This window comes from Brachyistius frenatus, unplaced genomic scaffold, assembly GCF_029030835.1.
Source record: "Brachyistius frenatus isolate BFR_SWC_R1_liver_20210118 unplaced genomic scaffold, ASM2903083v1 Contig_107, whole genome shotgun sequence".
NCBI lineage: Eukaryota > Metazoa > Chordata > Actinopteri > Embiotocidae > Brachyistius > Brachyistius frenatus.
The window spans coordinates 588,555-606,871 of NW_027210706.1; the positions used below are offsets into that span (position 1 = coordinate 588,555).

An 18,317-nucleotide genomic window follows, 5' to 3' on the forward strand; every position below is an offset into this window, starting at 1 on the left:
TTTACCAACAACCTTTTCATACATTTTTACCTGATGTGACATTTGTTTGTTTGACAATCCAGTCCTGAAAAATACAAGATGTCGTCATGTTTATTCGCAGAATATTGTGCATTTTCATCCTTTGCAATGTGCTGGTGTTTTCATATCTTCTTCGCTTCCACTGTCGTGTCTGACCCAGAATGTAGACATCTGTATCTCCAGAGCACACAGAGCATCACGGAAGCAGGCAATTAGAAGTCGGACACGATGCGATATGCTGCCTGTCAGTGTGAAGCTAGTCTAATCAGGAGTCATTCAATTAGAGCTGACGAGCTCTTACCTCGTTAGCGCCTCTGGAGCTGTGAACCACAGAGCTAAATAGAAAACTCCCTGTTTTAACAAAATCACTTGGCAAAGAATGAGGGGAGGGGCAATCTATTAAAACTGCCACTCTGCACGTCCAGACAGAGGGAATGGATTTCTGAGTGCGTTTCTTTTAATGAAGTTGAATGGCTGTAATCAACTCTTTGGTGGTAGCTGTTGAGGGAGGTCTGTGGTTTTGAAAATGGGGTGAAATGCAGTCTCAGTGAAATGTCGGGCTATTGTTTGGAGATTCAGACTAAAAAATATCACAGAAGTGGTGATGTTGAATAGAAGTGTGTTGTCTGCTTCAGTTTGTGCTTATGATATAACAAGAACATGATTTAATGTCATCGACTTGAAAGACTCCAAAAGTAACAGTCAAGACAATTTCATAAGGCCCTTCACATGTTAAATTGTCATCTTTTCCCATTTTCAATAAAAAAAAATCCCCTTAGTTTATATTTATCGCTTGAATTATGTATTTATTTGTACATTTATTTAGTGTATTTTAGGCTCATGAAGTCTTGGCCATCGCTCTGTCAGATTTACCACAGCACTCCAAAATGGCTAGGCTGATCAGATATACATTATTTATACAATGTGCTTTTCAAAAGTATTGTTTGTATCTACGCATAGCTACGAAACCCATACATGCACAAATGTGCCCTCTTGTAGGTTAAGGCTGACCTGCTGATCTTAACTACAAACACTGAGGAGAACAAAGCCTGCATTACTGGAGAAATTCAGATCATCCCAAACATGTTTTTTTTATTCTTCTAATCAAAACAAAATTGATGATTTGCTTTTGTTTGTCATTCAATTATTTTAAGAACTTCAAGCTGCTGTTTTATGTATAATGATAAGTTCATACAGTGCTCTGTGTAACGATTTGGGCCAGTTTTCTGTTTAGTATTAGTATGGCAGTGTATTTCTGCCACCATGACAAATGTTTTCGCTCAGTTTCTGATTCCAGTGAAAACATTTTCATGTTGTGATGAAATTATCAATGAGTTCCCTGTGAACTTATGAACGATTACTGGTTTCAATGGTGTGATTCAATTTCATTAATGTTTAAGTTGAGAGACACAACTAACCGGCCATCTATCGATCCCATCATCTATTCCACTCGCCTCTTGGAGGGCCTGGAGCCGAATCCAGTTGACATTGTGCAAGAGAAAGAGTGGGCTCTAATTACCCAACTTCCATTATACTACTAATATACAGTACATACAAGTAAAATGTCCTTGTTACAATGACAGCAGGATTCATTACATTTGCTAGAATATCTGTAGGTTGAATGAATGAAAAATGTCACAGGGATAATCAGTACTTCTGGCAACACTGGCTGTTAACATGCCGAACCGGCCTGTTACTGCTGGTAAACATAGTTTACTGTTTAATTTCAGCAATGCATACATTTGCTTTCAGTAGTATTTGTTCTAATCTCTGAAATGACAAATCTAAATCCAGACGTCCTTTTAAAAAGTCTGTATTTGATTTAAATATACTGTATATCCATTCCATGAGCTCTCTTCCTCTCAAAGTTAAGTCCAGCATGCTTTCATTTAAAAGCCCAACGTGGAGCTCTGTGTTCACACAGTCTGTAAGAGTGCAACACGGGAATGGATAATGAGCTTTTCACAACTTTAAAACTCTTGTCTGTGTGTTGGGACTGCTCATAAAGGGGGAAGACTAGTGCTCCGGCTGTCTTGATCACAGCGCCAGTCCACATGTAAAAGTCGATAACGGCAGTGTGCATCAGGGTTCCAGTGCTCATGCTCCATTAGCTGTGTCTCTAGCCAGCTGTCTCAACACACATCTGAAACATCCCAGAGAATAAATTCAGTGGGTTTTAGCTGAGTGGATACAGAGGAGCAGTTATACTGCACTTCAATACTTACAGTCAACACAGGCATTTTTAAAGGGGGATGTTTGAGTTAGCATGATCCTTGTCTTATATGCATTTTTGTATTCTACTCGGGTCAGATTGACCATTGCTGCTAATGGACACTTAATTCTGCTGTGTGTGTGTGTGTGTGTGTGTGTGTGTGTGTGTGTGTGTGTGTGTGTGTGTGTGTGTGTGTGTGTGTGTGTGTGTGTGTGTGTGTGTGTGTGTGTGTGTGTGTGTCCCACACTAAACCATATCTCAGAGCTTATTTGACTGCATGGTTACCTATGGCAATTAAACCTATAAATCTAAGCTGTCAGTGTGTTGTCTACACCAAGGACACACACACACACACACACACACACACACACACACACACACACACACACACACACACACACACACACACACACACACACACACACACACACACACACACACACAGTCTAACAGAGTGTAGTATATCTGAAGGCTTGCAAATGCTTTCCACCTCCTTACTCATTTATGGCAGCACTTAATTAGATGGGATTTATGTCTCCCAGAAAATACACTCTACTTTTGACTTACTTTCGACACAAGACTTCTCGTCTTTCTTCATTCTTCTCATTTCTCTCGCACACTCTGAAGTCCATCGCTCTTCTCCACAATCACACACTGCCCTCTTCTTCCCTCTTGAATTCTAATGTGCAGCTACATTCAATGAATTAATCATGCATGGTGAAGTAGGCTAATAGTTGCTATGATGTAGAAATAAGAGTTCATTAGTGCTAATAAGAGCACTAGCTTGGCTCTTATAATGCACATCAAGGCCACTCAAAGGCTTGGGTCTTATTTCATAAAAGAATCTTGTTGAGTGTAAAATTGTGCGGCTTTTATTCATTAAGGACAATCATGCTCCTATTGTAAGAGTGCACACTATGGTGTTCATATTATCGTTTTAACATGCTGGAAACTATACAGAATCTCTTGGCTCTCTTTTTGCCTTTACTAAATAGGAAACTCCATCATGCAATGTCAAAGTACATTTCAGCATATTCTTGTAGATGACTTAAAAACTTGATGTCTTTGCAAGACAGCATCATAATCCATTTAAAGAAACAGAAGTAAGATGGTGAATACTGCAGGATCACTGGTTCAAACAGATTTTAATCCATATTTCAGACACATTAAATATTTAAAAACAATGGAACTGCATCACAACTTTTGATCATCACATAGAACAACTTCATTATAAAAAGAACCATATAAAATGCCAAAAGATAGCACTGATAGAAACAGAAAAACAGCTGAAGTTGCGCAACACATTTTAAAAATACAATGCAATCCATGTTGGACAGATGTGTACTGGGGAGTCGTTTTGGGGAACTCTTTACAATGTTGCATTTAGCCAGTGATCTACATCACATCCAGGGGGGGGGGGGGGGGGGGGGGGGGGGGGGGGGGGGGGGGGGGGGGGGGGGGGGGGGGGGGGGGGGGGGGGGGGGGGGGGGGGGGGGGGGGGGGGGGGGGGGGGGGGGGGGGGGGGGGGGGGGGGGGGGGGGGGGGGGGGGGGGGGGGGGGGGGGGGGGGGGGGGGGGGGGGGGGGGGGGGGGGAGACAGACAGAGGTTTGTCTGGCTGGATCAGAGGCACCGTGTTGCTGCTTCACTCAAAACCACCAAAGTCTAGCATGAAATACGCAAATGTACCACGTTTCAGTGGTCGACACTTCACAGGTTCGCCTACTATTTTTAACCTACTAAATGCCCCGTGAATGTGGATTCTATTGTGTGTTTGCAGAAACCAAATCAGTCTATCCCCAGGACTACTATTAGCCTGTACACTGACTTAATTTGGCTGGAAATCAGCTGTATGTTTTATGGCACTAATCAGGAGGAGGGCACTATTCCTCCAACTCAAACAAGCTGAAGGAGAGGAAGGCTCAACAAGTCATTACATGTTACCACAATCCCAAGTTTAATTGTCATTCTCCCAATGAATCTTCAGGCATCTCACTATTATGGTTTAGTGTTAAAAACTGCTACATATCACATTTAAAAGATGAACTTGGACATTTTTAAGAGTTGTAGAGCAGAAACCAGATGAACAGATTTTAACTGCAGGGAACAGAATGAATGAAAGCCTTAACGAAACTTCCTGTTTAATGGTTCGGTTTCACTTGGACCGTTTTGATTTCCCACATGATTTAACTCTGTTACGTTCCAGGAGGGAAGCAAAATAGCAATCAGAGAAATGCTACACATGAGGCAGTGTAAACTTCATGGTAGACATGATTTCAAAAGGAATATTTCTGAACATTACCCTCATCGATGAACTTTGGATATTTTCCAAAGTACAACTTTCATGTCAGAGTAATAAATACAAAGCCAGAGTCAGGAGGCAATTAGCTTAGCTTATTTTAGCATAAAGACTAGAAGTGGGAGTAACAAGTAGCCTCGCTCTGTCGAGGAGGCTAAAAGTCTGACCACCATTGCCACTAAGCTAACTCGAAAAGAGACTTAGAGGAGTTCGATGGATAAACTGTTCAAATAGCCTACATGAGCGCACAGTATAGCTCCTTCTAAACCCACAAATGTGCGAATTAAAGAAACAAAAAAGACCCAACAAGTTAAATGTTTAAACTTTGAACAGAGTGTGTGAAACCCCTGGCTTTTTTAGCTTTATGCTAAGCTAAGATAATAGCCTTAATGTGTAGAGATTAACGTACTCATCTCCAACACAGGAAGTGATAAAGCACATTTAGGAAAATGCAGTTCTTTCGGTAACTTTTTTTTTTTTTTTTTATCATTCTGCAAACTAAAATAAAATCCGACATACAGCAGGATAAGTCGGTTACAGTGTTTATTTGGCATCGTGGTGAAATCTATCAAAACATTGTGTTAATTTTGACTCAGTAACAAATTGAAAGGGACTTAGGACATATTATGTAACATGTTATTTTCTATAAGTGGCCTGTATGGTGGTGAGAGCGTACTAATGTGGTCTCAACAAATAATCATTTATTGGACAGAGACGAGACTTCTGAATATGTATTTCTAACACTCTTGCATGACTCCGACAGTACAACTGAGTACAATCAAACGGAGCATTTAAAAAAAAAAAAATTTTATATAAAAAAGAAAGCCGGGTCTCTGCTGGATTACAGGAATTTGAAGAGAAAACAAACCTTTATTATCCTTATAAACACTGCTAGTTCATTACTCTGAGGCAGGTTTGCCAGTTTCCTAAGCGAAGTGTATGTGTGATTTTGTGAAATGTAAACAAATATTAGAGATGCTCATCACTACTGGAGAGATTATCCCTGTATTATCAGCTTGCTACCATCTGTTGTCAAAAACTAAATCAGTCTCTTCAGCACTATTGTAATCACAACAGCAGTGATGTTGTTTCTCTGTCACTGCTGCCTTCGATAAACAAGTTGACAACTGTGATAATGCAACAGGAGCTAATAGGGATATTTAATACGATGCCAGAAGAATAAAAGGCCATGCTGAGGAAGTCTATTTCCAAAATGTTTCACATACTGACATTGCATATAAAGGAACTTTTGCATGAATTCAACATTTACCGTAGCCGTCATTTGACATGTAGCATAGGAGGGATGAAACTGATTCCATGTCACCATTGCAATGTTTTTGTCTTTTTACAGCATATTATTGTATATTGTACCGCTGCATATAATCAAACTAAGGGACCACTCAGTGAAATTAACAAGAACCATAGTAACATCACTGTTTCACCATAAAACAAAACAACATCAAACATCATTGAGTTGGACTGAGCAACACTGGCGATCAACTATTGACTTGTGACTGAGAGAAACAGTTTGTGGGCTGTGTTTATTGGCAGTCACAGAAGTGCAGCGGTTCATTGGGACGCTCCTAATTTGGCTTCATGACTTCAAATTATTACAAAAGAAAAACAACTTTAAAGCATTTTTGTCAAACAGCAGGAAGCGGAGTTTGGACTGTCGGTCATCGGGAAACATTTTCAAGTGTTAAGATGAAGAACCATGAGTCCACGTTCAAAGAATAGTTTCACATTTTGGGAAACACTGCTATTAATTTTCTTGCAGATATTTAGATGAGAAGATTGACGCCGCTCTTGTGTCTGTGTGGTAAGGATGTCGCGACCCGAGCGTCCGCTTAGCTTAGCTTAGCTTAACATAACGACTTGACACTGGGCCAGCCTGGTTCTGTCCAAAGAAACTGGGACTACCTGCGTCTCCAGAGAAAAATGATGTCTTTTTTATTTAAGCTGTACAAAAAAAATGTATCGTGTACTGTCAAGTTAATGCACCAGAAACAGTCTGGCACCGAACCACATATAAAACATTTGCTTTTGCACTTATTAAAAATGTTTTTGTACACAATAAACAAAGTAGATCCAACATCTGTATTACTGAGCGGTAAGAGGGCAGATGTGTCACCTTTGGACAGACCCAGTCCCCATTTCCAATCTTTATGCTAAGCTAACTAGCCGCTGGTTGTAGCCTTATCTTTAATGTCGCCTACAAACAAACACGTATCCGTCTCACTCGTCATGTTACTATCAACAAGAATTAGCGCGATTCCCAAAATGTCTAATAAGGCTACTTCATGAAGCGTTGTTGTTGTTCTTGAGTGTTGTATTATCTCCTTCAGACTGTTCAAATTGTGCATTTGAAGCGGCTTTTCAGGTGATGTAGAACATTCACACTGTAAATGACTTATGCAACAAGAAATACACCCTTTTTTTTTTTTCTTTTTCGGGATGGACACAAGTAGTTCTTGGTCTGAAGCTATCATTTATTGCATGCGATGAGTTCAAAATTTCAGACATTTTAGACAAACCCATACTTGCTCAAATCATCAAGAAAAGAAAATACAGCAACTGATGCAAATTTGACATGTTAAATCACACGTTGTTTTTTTTCTTCTTAAAGCCAAACCCTGGTGTCATCATAAACGCCAGTAAATAGCTTATGGAAACATTTGATTTTACGAAAAACTATCTCATATTTATACCAATATGGTATGGAAAATCATTTAGATTCATTCTTTGTTTTTAAATAAATAGAGCAATTCCCACCGGACACAAATAGAGGCACTTGAGTTTTTTTTTTTTTTTTTTTTTTTTTTTTTGTCAAAGTGAAAATTACTTTTCACATCCCCGTTGTCTTTCATACACATTCAGAAATGGTCAAATGATCAAAAACTTAAAAACTCGTGCTTGATGTGCTGAATTTACAGAGACCATAATAAACCGATTTTAAGTCTTCATAGTACACGTGAAGACAGAAGAGAAACCTCTTTGGAGCAGTGTGGTCTATTGTCTTAAATGTACCACAAAGAGTTAAAAATCCTATTATGTTTGGTGCTGTGTAAATGCAGCTATAGCCTGTGTATGGACACACACTCTCTCTCACACACACACACACACACGCACACACGCACACACACACACACACATATATATAGATACCCTACTTTCTTGCTTCACTTCCTCATTCATTCACATTAAATCATTCACAAGACACTAAAAACAAAAACAAACACTGTTTTCAGGAGTCACAGTCTGTACATTATGGTACACTAACATCATTATTGTTCAGTCAGGTAATGATTTAAGTAGACTTGACAATCAGCTGTACACACTAACAACACAACACAACAAATGTCGGGAAAAGACCATAAGATACCCGGCAGCTGATTTGATCTCATTAAGTGCTGTACAAAGTCTCCGTTTTATTTTATTTTTTTGACATCAGGGCAAAAAAGCTGATGTGAGATTTTCACCCTGTTTACTTGCTCTGCACGTGGGTGGGGGCTTAATTAGAGCCAAATCATACTGAATCTTGTAGTCCCCCCCCCCTCTCCGTAAGAGTTTGACACCTTAGTGGGTGGGTTACTATGGGAACTAGAACTGAGTGAAATTTCACAAAAGCCCATAACCAGCAAGAGAGAAACCAGACGAATGCTTTATTTGATAGAAAAAACGCCCTCAATGGTAGGACCAATAAACTAAGTGCTTGTTCTGCTGATATGTTTAATCCCCAAACTGCAACTCGATGTGGTTCTACTTAAACAGCTCATGTGATTTGTTCTGATTATAATTGTATTTGAAGCTTCAAAAATGTCTGCGTCACCGTCCTAACCAAGAGCCCAGAGTAGTACCAACATGTTTGACCATATTTCTGATGTTGTTTACTTATTCTTTGATCAAATAGTTCCTGACTTCAATAAAATATCTGCCACTTTTAGACTGCAGTTTTAGGAAATCCAACGGCTGCCTGCTTGTGTTTACAAAATATTTAACCAACACGTCTTCATAGAAAAACGACACGACAGATCGATTTCCACTGAGAGCTGTGAGCGCCATCTTGATGACCAACACGTCCACACCTGGTAACAATAATGAACACCTGGTAATTATGTGAAATGTTCACAGTTTGGTTACATGTCGGCACCACAACTACCAACTACTTGATAAAGTTTAGGAAAAGATTTTGGTTTGTTTAAAATAGCCTTGATTAGTTTATAGGTTACGTTACCCATGCGATGTACGTTAAATACATCACGTGAGTTGAATTAAGTCAACGGTAACTTTTGAAAAGCAGTCTCCTGGTTGCAAGACTCTGAAACTACATCCTTCATGAACTTTATTATTCTTTGTCTGTCTCCTGACTTCCTCCATGATTACTGCGACCACTACAGGTCGCAATTAATAGTAAAGATGTTTTGTTTTTTAACCCCCTTCAACAACCGACCACTGCTGTCGTTTTCTGTTTGAAGCAGGGCTCCATCTAACATTTGGTAACTCTAACTTCCGTCATTAAATGAAAAAAAAAAAAAGACTTTGGTAATGCTTTTGATTAAAAAAAAAAAAAGACATGGCCACAAGAGGGTACAAAATATGTGTTTAGAAGGGGCCTGAAAATAAATTACACAAAGTACTTTTTAACCAACAGGTATAGACTACAAGTCTTAATAGCTATGTCATGAAAAGATACCACGTTTTCTATATCTGTTTTCATCATCTGATGGATATGACATAACATTACTGCTTCCCAGTGTATTATTATAATTTAAAAAGCAAACATAATTATCTTGTTTTTTTATTTATATTATGTATAATAAAGGCACACCTTCCCAGCAACAATAATAATAATCTCCACCACATTTTGCCTGTAAAGCATTTTTGAGTATTTTGAAAAGCCCTATATAAATAAAATGTATTATCATAATTTTATTATTTTCAATCAAAGCTGCCAAAGCTCATTTTATTATAACATCAGTTTTTCTACTTTGTTACCCAGTAACAATATTACTATACCCTGTCTGTCATTATTTAATATAAATGTAGTCATTAAAAACCAATTTTGCTTTCATATAATTTATCACAAAATTCTTGCTCCTCACTAACTTTTCTTCCTCTGTAATTACAGATTTGTCCCAGTAAAGGTTCCCAATAAGTATTTACTTACTACACCATAAAAAAAGCACTTACATTGTAATATGTGGGCCACAACCTAGAGAGTTCCTAAAAGTTTATATTTCTTACATTTATTGGTAATGAAGCTCAGCCATTGTATCAGCACTACAGCAGGATAAATGTAAACAATACCGAGCCTTATTAAGAGGCAGGTGAGGCTAACTGCACAGGTTAGGTATTTAAATAAACTGATGTTTCAACTTAATGTCATTGAATTAAGGATCTAATCCAGATGTCAACATTTTAAATTTGATAGATTTATGACTGCAGTTATAAATCAGAACTGAACTGTGTACCCCTGTGGACGCAAGCTTCGTGTTATACACAACACTGGCAGGTTCCAACTGCTGGTTGTTAGTTTGTTTTGGAGGATCCATCTCTGAAGACTAAAGGTGGACTGAAATAGAAGCAAAAGACTGACTTCAGCCTCCATTAATTCAGCGCTGCTCGTTGTTGCTGAGCCTCTTTCCTTTACTAGTGTGGTCCTTTTCTAATGTATTGGACCAGTACTTTTCCACTTGGATCAATATCAGCCCGAGGCTTTAATTCTAGTCCCAATCACTGACACATTTCTGGTGCACTGCTGGAGGAGAGGAACCTCTGTTGTGCTCTTTCCCTACATTCAGCCTCCAGAATCACATCAGCCTCTCACTTATCTTTTTTAAAATTATACTCTCTTAGTAAAGACATTGTTTACCTTTCCTCTCTTGTTTGGTTTCTATTCATGGACACAGAGGTTTGGAACATGTGTTGTACCTTCAAGAATCTAAGATACCTGCACTGATATACTGTTGCAGTCCCTCCAAAAGGCAGCATCAGCCAGATTTGTAATATGCAAATTTGTATTCTGTGATTCACACTTGAAATTCTTAAACTTAGTTGCCGTTCAGTCGTAACTACAGGTGAATTTTAGCCCAATTAAACCACCCACTATTTGCCATTACATCACTGTGTATGGTGCCGGGTCATTTGAAGGATCCCAGTGGGAGCTGAAGCATCGTCCTGGGTCTCATCTTGTGTGTTATCTCAGTTCTAGCTCCCAGGCCCATCTCTCTCTTTTTTTTTTTTTTTTTTTTTTTTTTTTAAACTTTGGCTCTGGTCCAGTCTTTACAGCAGGTGAGCCTCTATGCGAAGCCAGTGCAGTCCCTGCCTGATGTAGCGGACCAGCTCAGTCATGCTGCTCTGCTGACTCAACGGCTCCATCACCGAGTCCAGCTCCTGGAAGAAGTCTACAGGAAGGAGGGTGAGGGAGACAGAGTTACTGAAGGTTTCTGTATCTGCTGCTGCTGGTGCTCAAATGAAACAACGTTATCCACTTCAAGAGGTGAGCTATTTATTCATAACGGGACACAATCAAACCTTTCTGCACTTTGTACAAGTCATAAAACCCGGTATCACGCCAAAGCATGTAATATCCCTGTTAGACCGCTAGAGGATATCTTATCAGTTTTGTCTCGCCTGGTCGTAAAAAGTAAGGTGCCTCAGATTCTGTCACTGTTTGTCTGCCACCTGATGTCCTCCGACTACTACCGCCACTAGAGGTCAAAATAAAAGTACATACAGATTGTTTTAACACCTTTAAACAATCAACCATGTTTTTTATTTTTTTATTGTGAGGACAGACTCCATTTTTTGACCTCCATCAAATAACCTACCCTGATTCTACATGCGTATACTTTCCACATCTAGGCGAGGCAAAATGTGACACTGACACAGTATCCTCCAGCGGGTGTATTACATGCTTGGCGCGATAACGTTCTGACTCAGGCCTACCTTTTGTTGAACAGTATATTAATGAAAGGAAGAAAAGGAAGACATATTACTTTTGTTGTGAAAGATAAGATGATAATTTTGTTCACCCCAAAACCATTGATATACCTGAACAGTAAAGAATAAATATTCTCAACATAAAGAGTAAAATAAAAGGGACGTGCAAACATGAGAGTCCAGAGAATGGTTTTCTACATTTACAACAAAAAGCAATGACAAAGCAGTGCTAAAAGGTGTATCTATGTTACTATATACTATGTAAAAAATGTATATATAACATACAACATAATTCGTCTTCATTGTCCCCTCAACATGTGAGGTAAACTGTTTTAGCCTTTTAACAGGTATTTATACACGATTAAACTAAATCTGGAAATTGGGTTTAGCTCACAAACTTGGTGTTTTTCATACTTAGTGGTATGAATCTACAGCATTTGTTCAGACTTAAATATTCAGCTGCCTACTCGGTGACTGTGACCTATAGCCAGTTTATAAAGAAGCTTTTATATTTACTCTTCTAAATGTCTGCTGTCAGGTGGGTGTTTGAACACCTCTGGAGCATGGGCTTTAGTATTGCGGGAGAAGAGGTAGCAGTTTACTACAAGCAGTGAAACACACTATGGAAGAAAATGACAGCAACAATAGATCTTTGGTGAGTGTGCTGTGAAACCACCACTGAAAAAAAGATTTAGCACTAACAATGTTTCCAGATGTTAGAAACATGAACTCATGGACATGATAGCAGATGTTCGTATGCTGGCACTGATCAGAAAATACACACAGTCAAGTAAAGTCCCTGTCGTCTTACCTTGGCTGTCAGTGGCCAGTCTGTCAGCCGTCTCCCAGTGTTCATAGCTCCGCAGGATGTTGTTGGTGATGTTAACATGACTGGCAGCCATGTGGTGAATCCGCTGGGGAATAGCTACACTGCCCGATGACCCCGGTGCACCTCCTGATCCGCCTCCTGCTCCTCCTCCGCTGCTGGCAGGGGAGGGGCTGAGTGAGAGGGGCGATGGAGTCCCGTTGACCCTGAAAAAGCCAGACAGGCGGTAAGTCCCAGTAACATCATGGGAACTAAACGGGCTCTGTATGCTGGAGGGGCGTTTGAGCTGAATACTGTAAAGAGGAAGTGTTTAGTTGTTATAGGCGTAGCTATGTGCTGACTCAGACAACCTCATCTGGTGCTGCGTTTTCTCTGCCTTTGTTAGATTTGAATTTTAATTAGAAATGTAGCTTAAGGTAATATTTTTTCAATTCCAGGAAAGTGAGTAAATTTGTTTTATCTAATGCTATCTTACCTGCTAGTGGTAACTATCCAGAATGCAGTCAGAGCACTTTGGTTTTACATGTTTACATTTTTTATAGTTTTTGTAAATCATTTATATGCTATTCCCCCCCAAAACTGATTTTTTTTTTTGATGTTATATTAATTTCTTTGGAGAAGTAAGGAATCAACAAGTCAGATGCTGGTCTTAACTCAAAGTTGACCAAATATATAGTCACAGTGTAGACAAGCAGCTTTGCAGGAAAAGCAATCTTTTATCAGCACATACAGAACTGTACGGAGGTCAGTACACGAGATGAGGGGCTGATGGAGAAAAACATACTCATCCTGTTTTAAAATTAAACAAATTAACATGTTTGGAACATTAATAGAAAATGTGGTATTATCTTTCATTGTTTTGTTCTGGCCCCCAGGGGGCAGTCGTACAAGCCGTAAATGTCAATTGGCCTATTAACAGACATAATAACACACTTTTTAGTCCTGTGACCACCAAGCCAGACTTTTTACAAGCTAGTTGATAATTGTGTCCTTTTTTTTGTTTGCTGCTTGGCAAGACTGTTGATCTGAAAACTGGAAACAGCTGTCTGGTGTGGCTGGAAAAGATGCTGTTGATTGCAGTAAGGCTGAACTAAAACCAAAACAATAAGCTGAAAGACACTCTGCAGAGCTGATGGACATGAACATCTGGTGATTTCTCTGTGGGGTTTTCACTGTGACTGATATCTTTCACATCATTTATAGTCATTTAATCATTGTTTATATAAATACATTAATTAGTGCAATGATTGTTAGAGCAGGAAACATCACAGAAAAATGACAAAAAGGCTACAAACTGTTACAATTGCTTGATAAAAAAAAAGGTGAACAACAGCTAAATTAACAATGATACAGTACGTTAATCTTTATAATGCTGCACATTAATTATGGTGGAAATTTGGCAGATAAAATAACAGTCTATTCTTGTGGCTTTGACATCACATGTGACTACTTCAAATATGACAAAAGAGTTCTAATTTCAGGGCAATACAAATGTTAAATGTGAGAGGGGGTGTAGCATTTTTGATATTCACTGTACATGTTTGTACAAAATGCTCCCCTGTCTTCCACAGCTGAATGTGTGGCCCTGACTGTGATGTAATGTCTGTGATGTGGCCTTGACCCTCGCTGACCCAAAATGTGTGCCTGATTCAGTGACACACACACACACACACACACACACACACACACACACACACACACACACACACACACACACACACACACACACACACACACACACACACACACACACACACACACACACACACACACACACACACACACACACACACACACACACACACACACACTGAGCTCAAATCCTGCTGTTGTGCAGCGTCAGAGCTGTCCAAACTCATTAGCTTCACATCCTCAGCTCCTCCACGCCTCTCCTCCTCCATCTATCATCACTCCCTCCATCACTCCTCACCCGGCACTCAGCAGCCCCTCCAGTCTTCTCCTTCTCACACCTACAACAAATCAATCCCTCTATTTGCTTCCTGAGGGGTTTGTTTGAGCAAGTGGCTGTCAGGGGCGGTGTGGTATTCTGCAGCAGAGCTCCGGTGAATTATAAATTCTCAATTAACTAGGTGAATGAAGGGGGGTGATACTGCATGTGTCTGTACTCACTTCCCATTGGTCCTCCAGGGAGAAGGTGCTTGGTGGGAGCTCTTGGCAGAATTCTAGATCAGAAAAACACAAATGTATTAACCCATGTAAATGGATTACCCGTATTTCAAGTAAAATTCCTGCATTCAAAATATAAATTAAAAAGTAAATGTACATGAAAATTATCAGTAAAATCTTGCTTAAGTATTAAAATTCAAAGACCTTGGTTTCAGTGACTGCTGGGTAAGATTGCTTTTTTTGCTTTTTTCTATGTTACTCAAAACTTCATCTTTTGTTAAATACAGTTATTCACTGTAATTTAAACATCTCAAGGGTTTTTTTATTGTAAAGGATTTGTTCAGTTCTTTGATGTAAAATCTTATTTTGTAAAGTAACAAGTAGCTAAAAAGTACAACCTTTCCCTCTGATATACGGTGGAGTAGAATTATAAAGTAGCATAAAATCTAAATATGGAAATATATATATATACCTCAAAATTGCCTTTTGCTGCAGTACTTGATTAAAGTTACAGTGAGGTCACCAGAACTCATGGTTTACATTCAAAATAATTTTGAACCTTCTTGCTAGGAGCTGAATAGGAGAGTGAAAACTACTCTAATTTCCCCCATTTAAATATGAAGCAACAACAAGGAACTTAGCTTAGCACAGAGTCAAAATCTTGAAAGCTTACTAACTGTGAGGCGTTTGTTTAATCCAGAGGAACGCAAATGTGTAAAAAGTTATGGTTTCGGTAATTATATAAATGTTTGATAGAACGAGGCTAGCTGTTTGCCTTTACTTTTAATCTTGCGAGCATGTGTATGGCTATGCAAATAGCCTGCTGTCTCCAGCATCATATTGTGATACCACCTATAACTCTGACAGCAGGGAATGTGGATGTCATACTGTGTTGAATTTTTGAGGATACTGCTGCCTTTCTGTTGGTGAATTGGACCTATTAGTTGGAGGCTGTTTGATTTTCTGTTGTAATTATCACCTCGGCCAATGGTTATGTTTTTAGTGCAGCTTGTTTGTTTGTTTGTTTGTCAGCAGGATTACTGGAAAACTACTGGCCTGATTTTTCCTGAATCACGTGGCAGATCAACAACATATATTTACCTTTCATTAACATTGCAAAAAAAGCTAATTTGGCATCCTAAGTGCCTCCAATCTTAAACTGCATTGCATAGCAGTTGGGGTCATTGGTGACTTTGCGAATTGCGAATATATGAAGACATTTAAAGTTGCAGATAAGCAATATCATGGGAGGATGGACAATCGAACTTGGTGAAGGTCCGAGTGCCCTTTTACTTAATAATGCGAGGAATCCACCCTACTGCCTATAACTGATTAAAATAATCCCAGAGCTGAATATTTTGTTGTTTGGTTAATTGGGCCAAAACAAGGAGTGCCACCTTGCTCTTGTGAAGTTGACTTTGCTCTTATTTTGGCGGCTTGTGAATTAGCAGATCTTGCACCCAGCCACCATAAAACTCTTCCCAGTCTTTTAAGGATTCATCATTTTTAAACTAAGGAAAAGTGTATGCACTCAGTCCAAAAACAAATTGTCCAGGTCTGTGAGTGGAGGCGGTGCATCGGGCCTGTTATTCGGTCTTGGACTGCCAACGATCTATGTTGTTTATCACAAAACTTAAATTGTCCAAATACTGTTGTTTTGCAGTGTGTACCTTCACATTCCCTATAACACAGTAATGATTATTTCTCAAGAGGTTATACTCTCTAATTATAACTATCTATTTCCCTATTCATTTATTAGTTTACTTAACATGGACGGCACACTAATAAACATTGTTGTAAATGTGTCAGTCAGCCAAAAAGCTTGTTTTTATTCAAAAGTTACAAAGCTGAAATTTACGTTAAGGCTCAACTAGCTGATTTAATTTGACGTAATTAAACACTAGACACTATTTAATCATATTGAAAGTCAAAATTTATTTTGGATTGAAATACTTCAAAAGAACCATTGTAGACAAAAGCACCAGCCAAAATATTTACCTTCTGAACATTAAATAGGATGTAATATTATTCAGTGTCGAAAATTTAAGAGCCACATTAGTGTGTCTTGTGTTACAGAACTGGTTAGACAGGTTTTTTGTTTTTTTTAAATGATCTGCTCCGACTTTCTGTCAACATATACTGTATGTACACAGCCTGCGCACACATGAACAGCTAAACCCCAGTCAGTCGCTTCCCAGAAATCCAATCCCATCAATGCAAATGCAGCACTGTGATAATGACATCCTCAGTAATTAATTAAACTAAACATAATTAATCAAAACAAGCACATTAAACCCTAACAATCCACTGCGATGATTGATGGAGCTAATTAATACATTAATATCAAAGAGAAAGAATGGATTTTAATAACGCCATGCAAAATTAATGCACAGGCACCATGAAAATGAATATGAAATGTATTTGAGGGATTGTAATTGGCTTTGCGTGTTTGTCACAGAGGAAGAAAATGAGAGAGGAAGGAAATAAAGTCTGTGTCCAAGTGTGTGTGTGTGTGTGTGTGTGTGTGTGTGTGTGTGTGTGTGTGTGTGTGTGTGTGTGTGTGTGTGTGTGTGTGTGTGTGTGTGTGTGTGTGTGTGTGTGTGTGTGTTACCTTGAAGTACTCCATGAGCGACCGTGAGTACTTGACAGCGTGGTCTTTCTTCAGATAGAACATCCTCAGATACAGCAGAGACAGACAGCGGTTACTATGGAAACAAAAGCATTAGAAGGCAGATGAATCCTCTGTAGAAATTCCCTTTAAAGCTCTATCCTCAATATTATTTTCATGTCATCTGTACAAAATGCACCCGGACTTCAAACTCGCCCCACAAGTCCTGGTGGATTACGAAGAACTTCAGTTAAGTAACCAATGTGGGAAATCTTTAATACTATTATATAAAAGCACATTTTGTGTTTACAATGCTTGTGCATTGTGAATTAATTTAATCGCACACTCAAAATGTTTGTGGATCATTGTGGGTTTATAGTAAAATCAAATAATTCTACAAATAAAAAGCTGCTCATGTTGTGTATTTTATGGTCTGTCTCCTGTATATTCAGATTCAGTGGTCCTCATGGGGAACCACTTGCACAGATTTGTTCTCAAGTGGCATGAGCGAGTGATTTAAGAGAATTTGTCACATTAACAAATTTTCAATCATCTGTCATAAAAATAAAGGAACAAATGAAACTGGTGAGTGGTGCAGGGCTGTCGTTAAGTCATGTACAGGTTGTCTCTGAGTGAATGGGGAGTTTCTCACAGCAGCAGCATCCTCACAGTATTTACGCAGGTTTCCGTCACCGCTGTCAGGTCATTGCACCCAACAGCACACTGTCACCTGCTACAAGCCTATAATATTCTTATCCATCTCCATGACTGACAAATCCCCTTGACCTCCTGCCTAAGTCAAGGACCGCTTGGCTTTGGCAAGAACGATGTTTTTAGCATCCAACATCTTTTTCTGCTCATCTCTGTTACACCGCAGCCCTGCTTTGACTTATTGTTGTTTCAGGTCTCATAATAAAACGAGACACTTTTAGGCTACTGATTTGCTTGGGTTACATATTTGTAAATTAAATTTATCCAAACATGTACAGTAGTCTTATTCATCAGTTTTGCAGATTAGATGAAATGTCATGACAGCCCCAATGCTCTAACCTGAAACACCACAAATCCTTTTGAAACTGAAAACGTTCTTTTTTTAATTTTTGTATCCTTTGAAACTACATTCTTATTGTAAAATTGTGGTTATCATATTAATTATTATTTGCCTTTGATAGTAGAAAGATGACAGGAAATGAGAGGGAAGGTATGGGGTGTAACAAAACTCCCAGGCTAATTTAACAATTAACTTATAAATTAGATATATATATAAAATCAAAAAAAAAAAAATCAA

At 38.9% G+C, this 18,317-nt stretch overlaps 1 protein-coding gene across 1 annotated transcript in view; it reads right to left on the reverse strand.

Moving 5' to 3' along the window:
- Nucleotides 1–5,332: 5,332 nt before the first annotated feature.
- aff2 (AF4/FMR2 family, member 2) overlaps nt 5,333–18,317 on the reverse strand; it is a 149,274-nt gene continuing 136,289 nt past the window's right edge. The window contains exons 23-26 of the mRNA XM_069712187.1: nt 17,033–17,126; nt 14,425–14,477; nt 12,280–12,500; nt 5,333–10,930 (exon numbers count right to left, since the gene is read on the reverse strand). Coding sequence (XP_069568288.1) covers nt 10,809–10,930; nt 12,280–12,500; nt 14,425–14,477; nt 17,033–17,126 — 490 coding nt within the window. The 3' untranslated portion in view covers nt 5,333–10,808. The remainder of the gene's footprint in view (nt 10,931–12,279; nt 12,501–14,424; nt 14,478–17,032; nt 17,127–18,317) is intronic.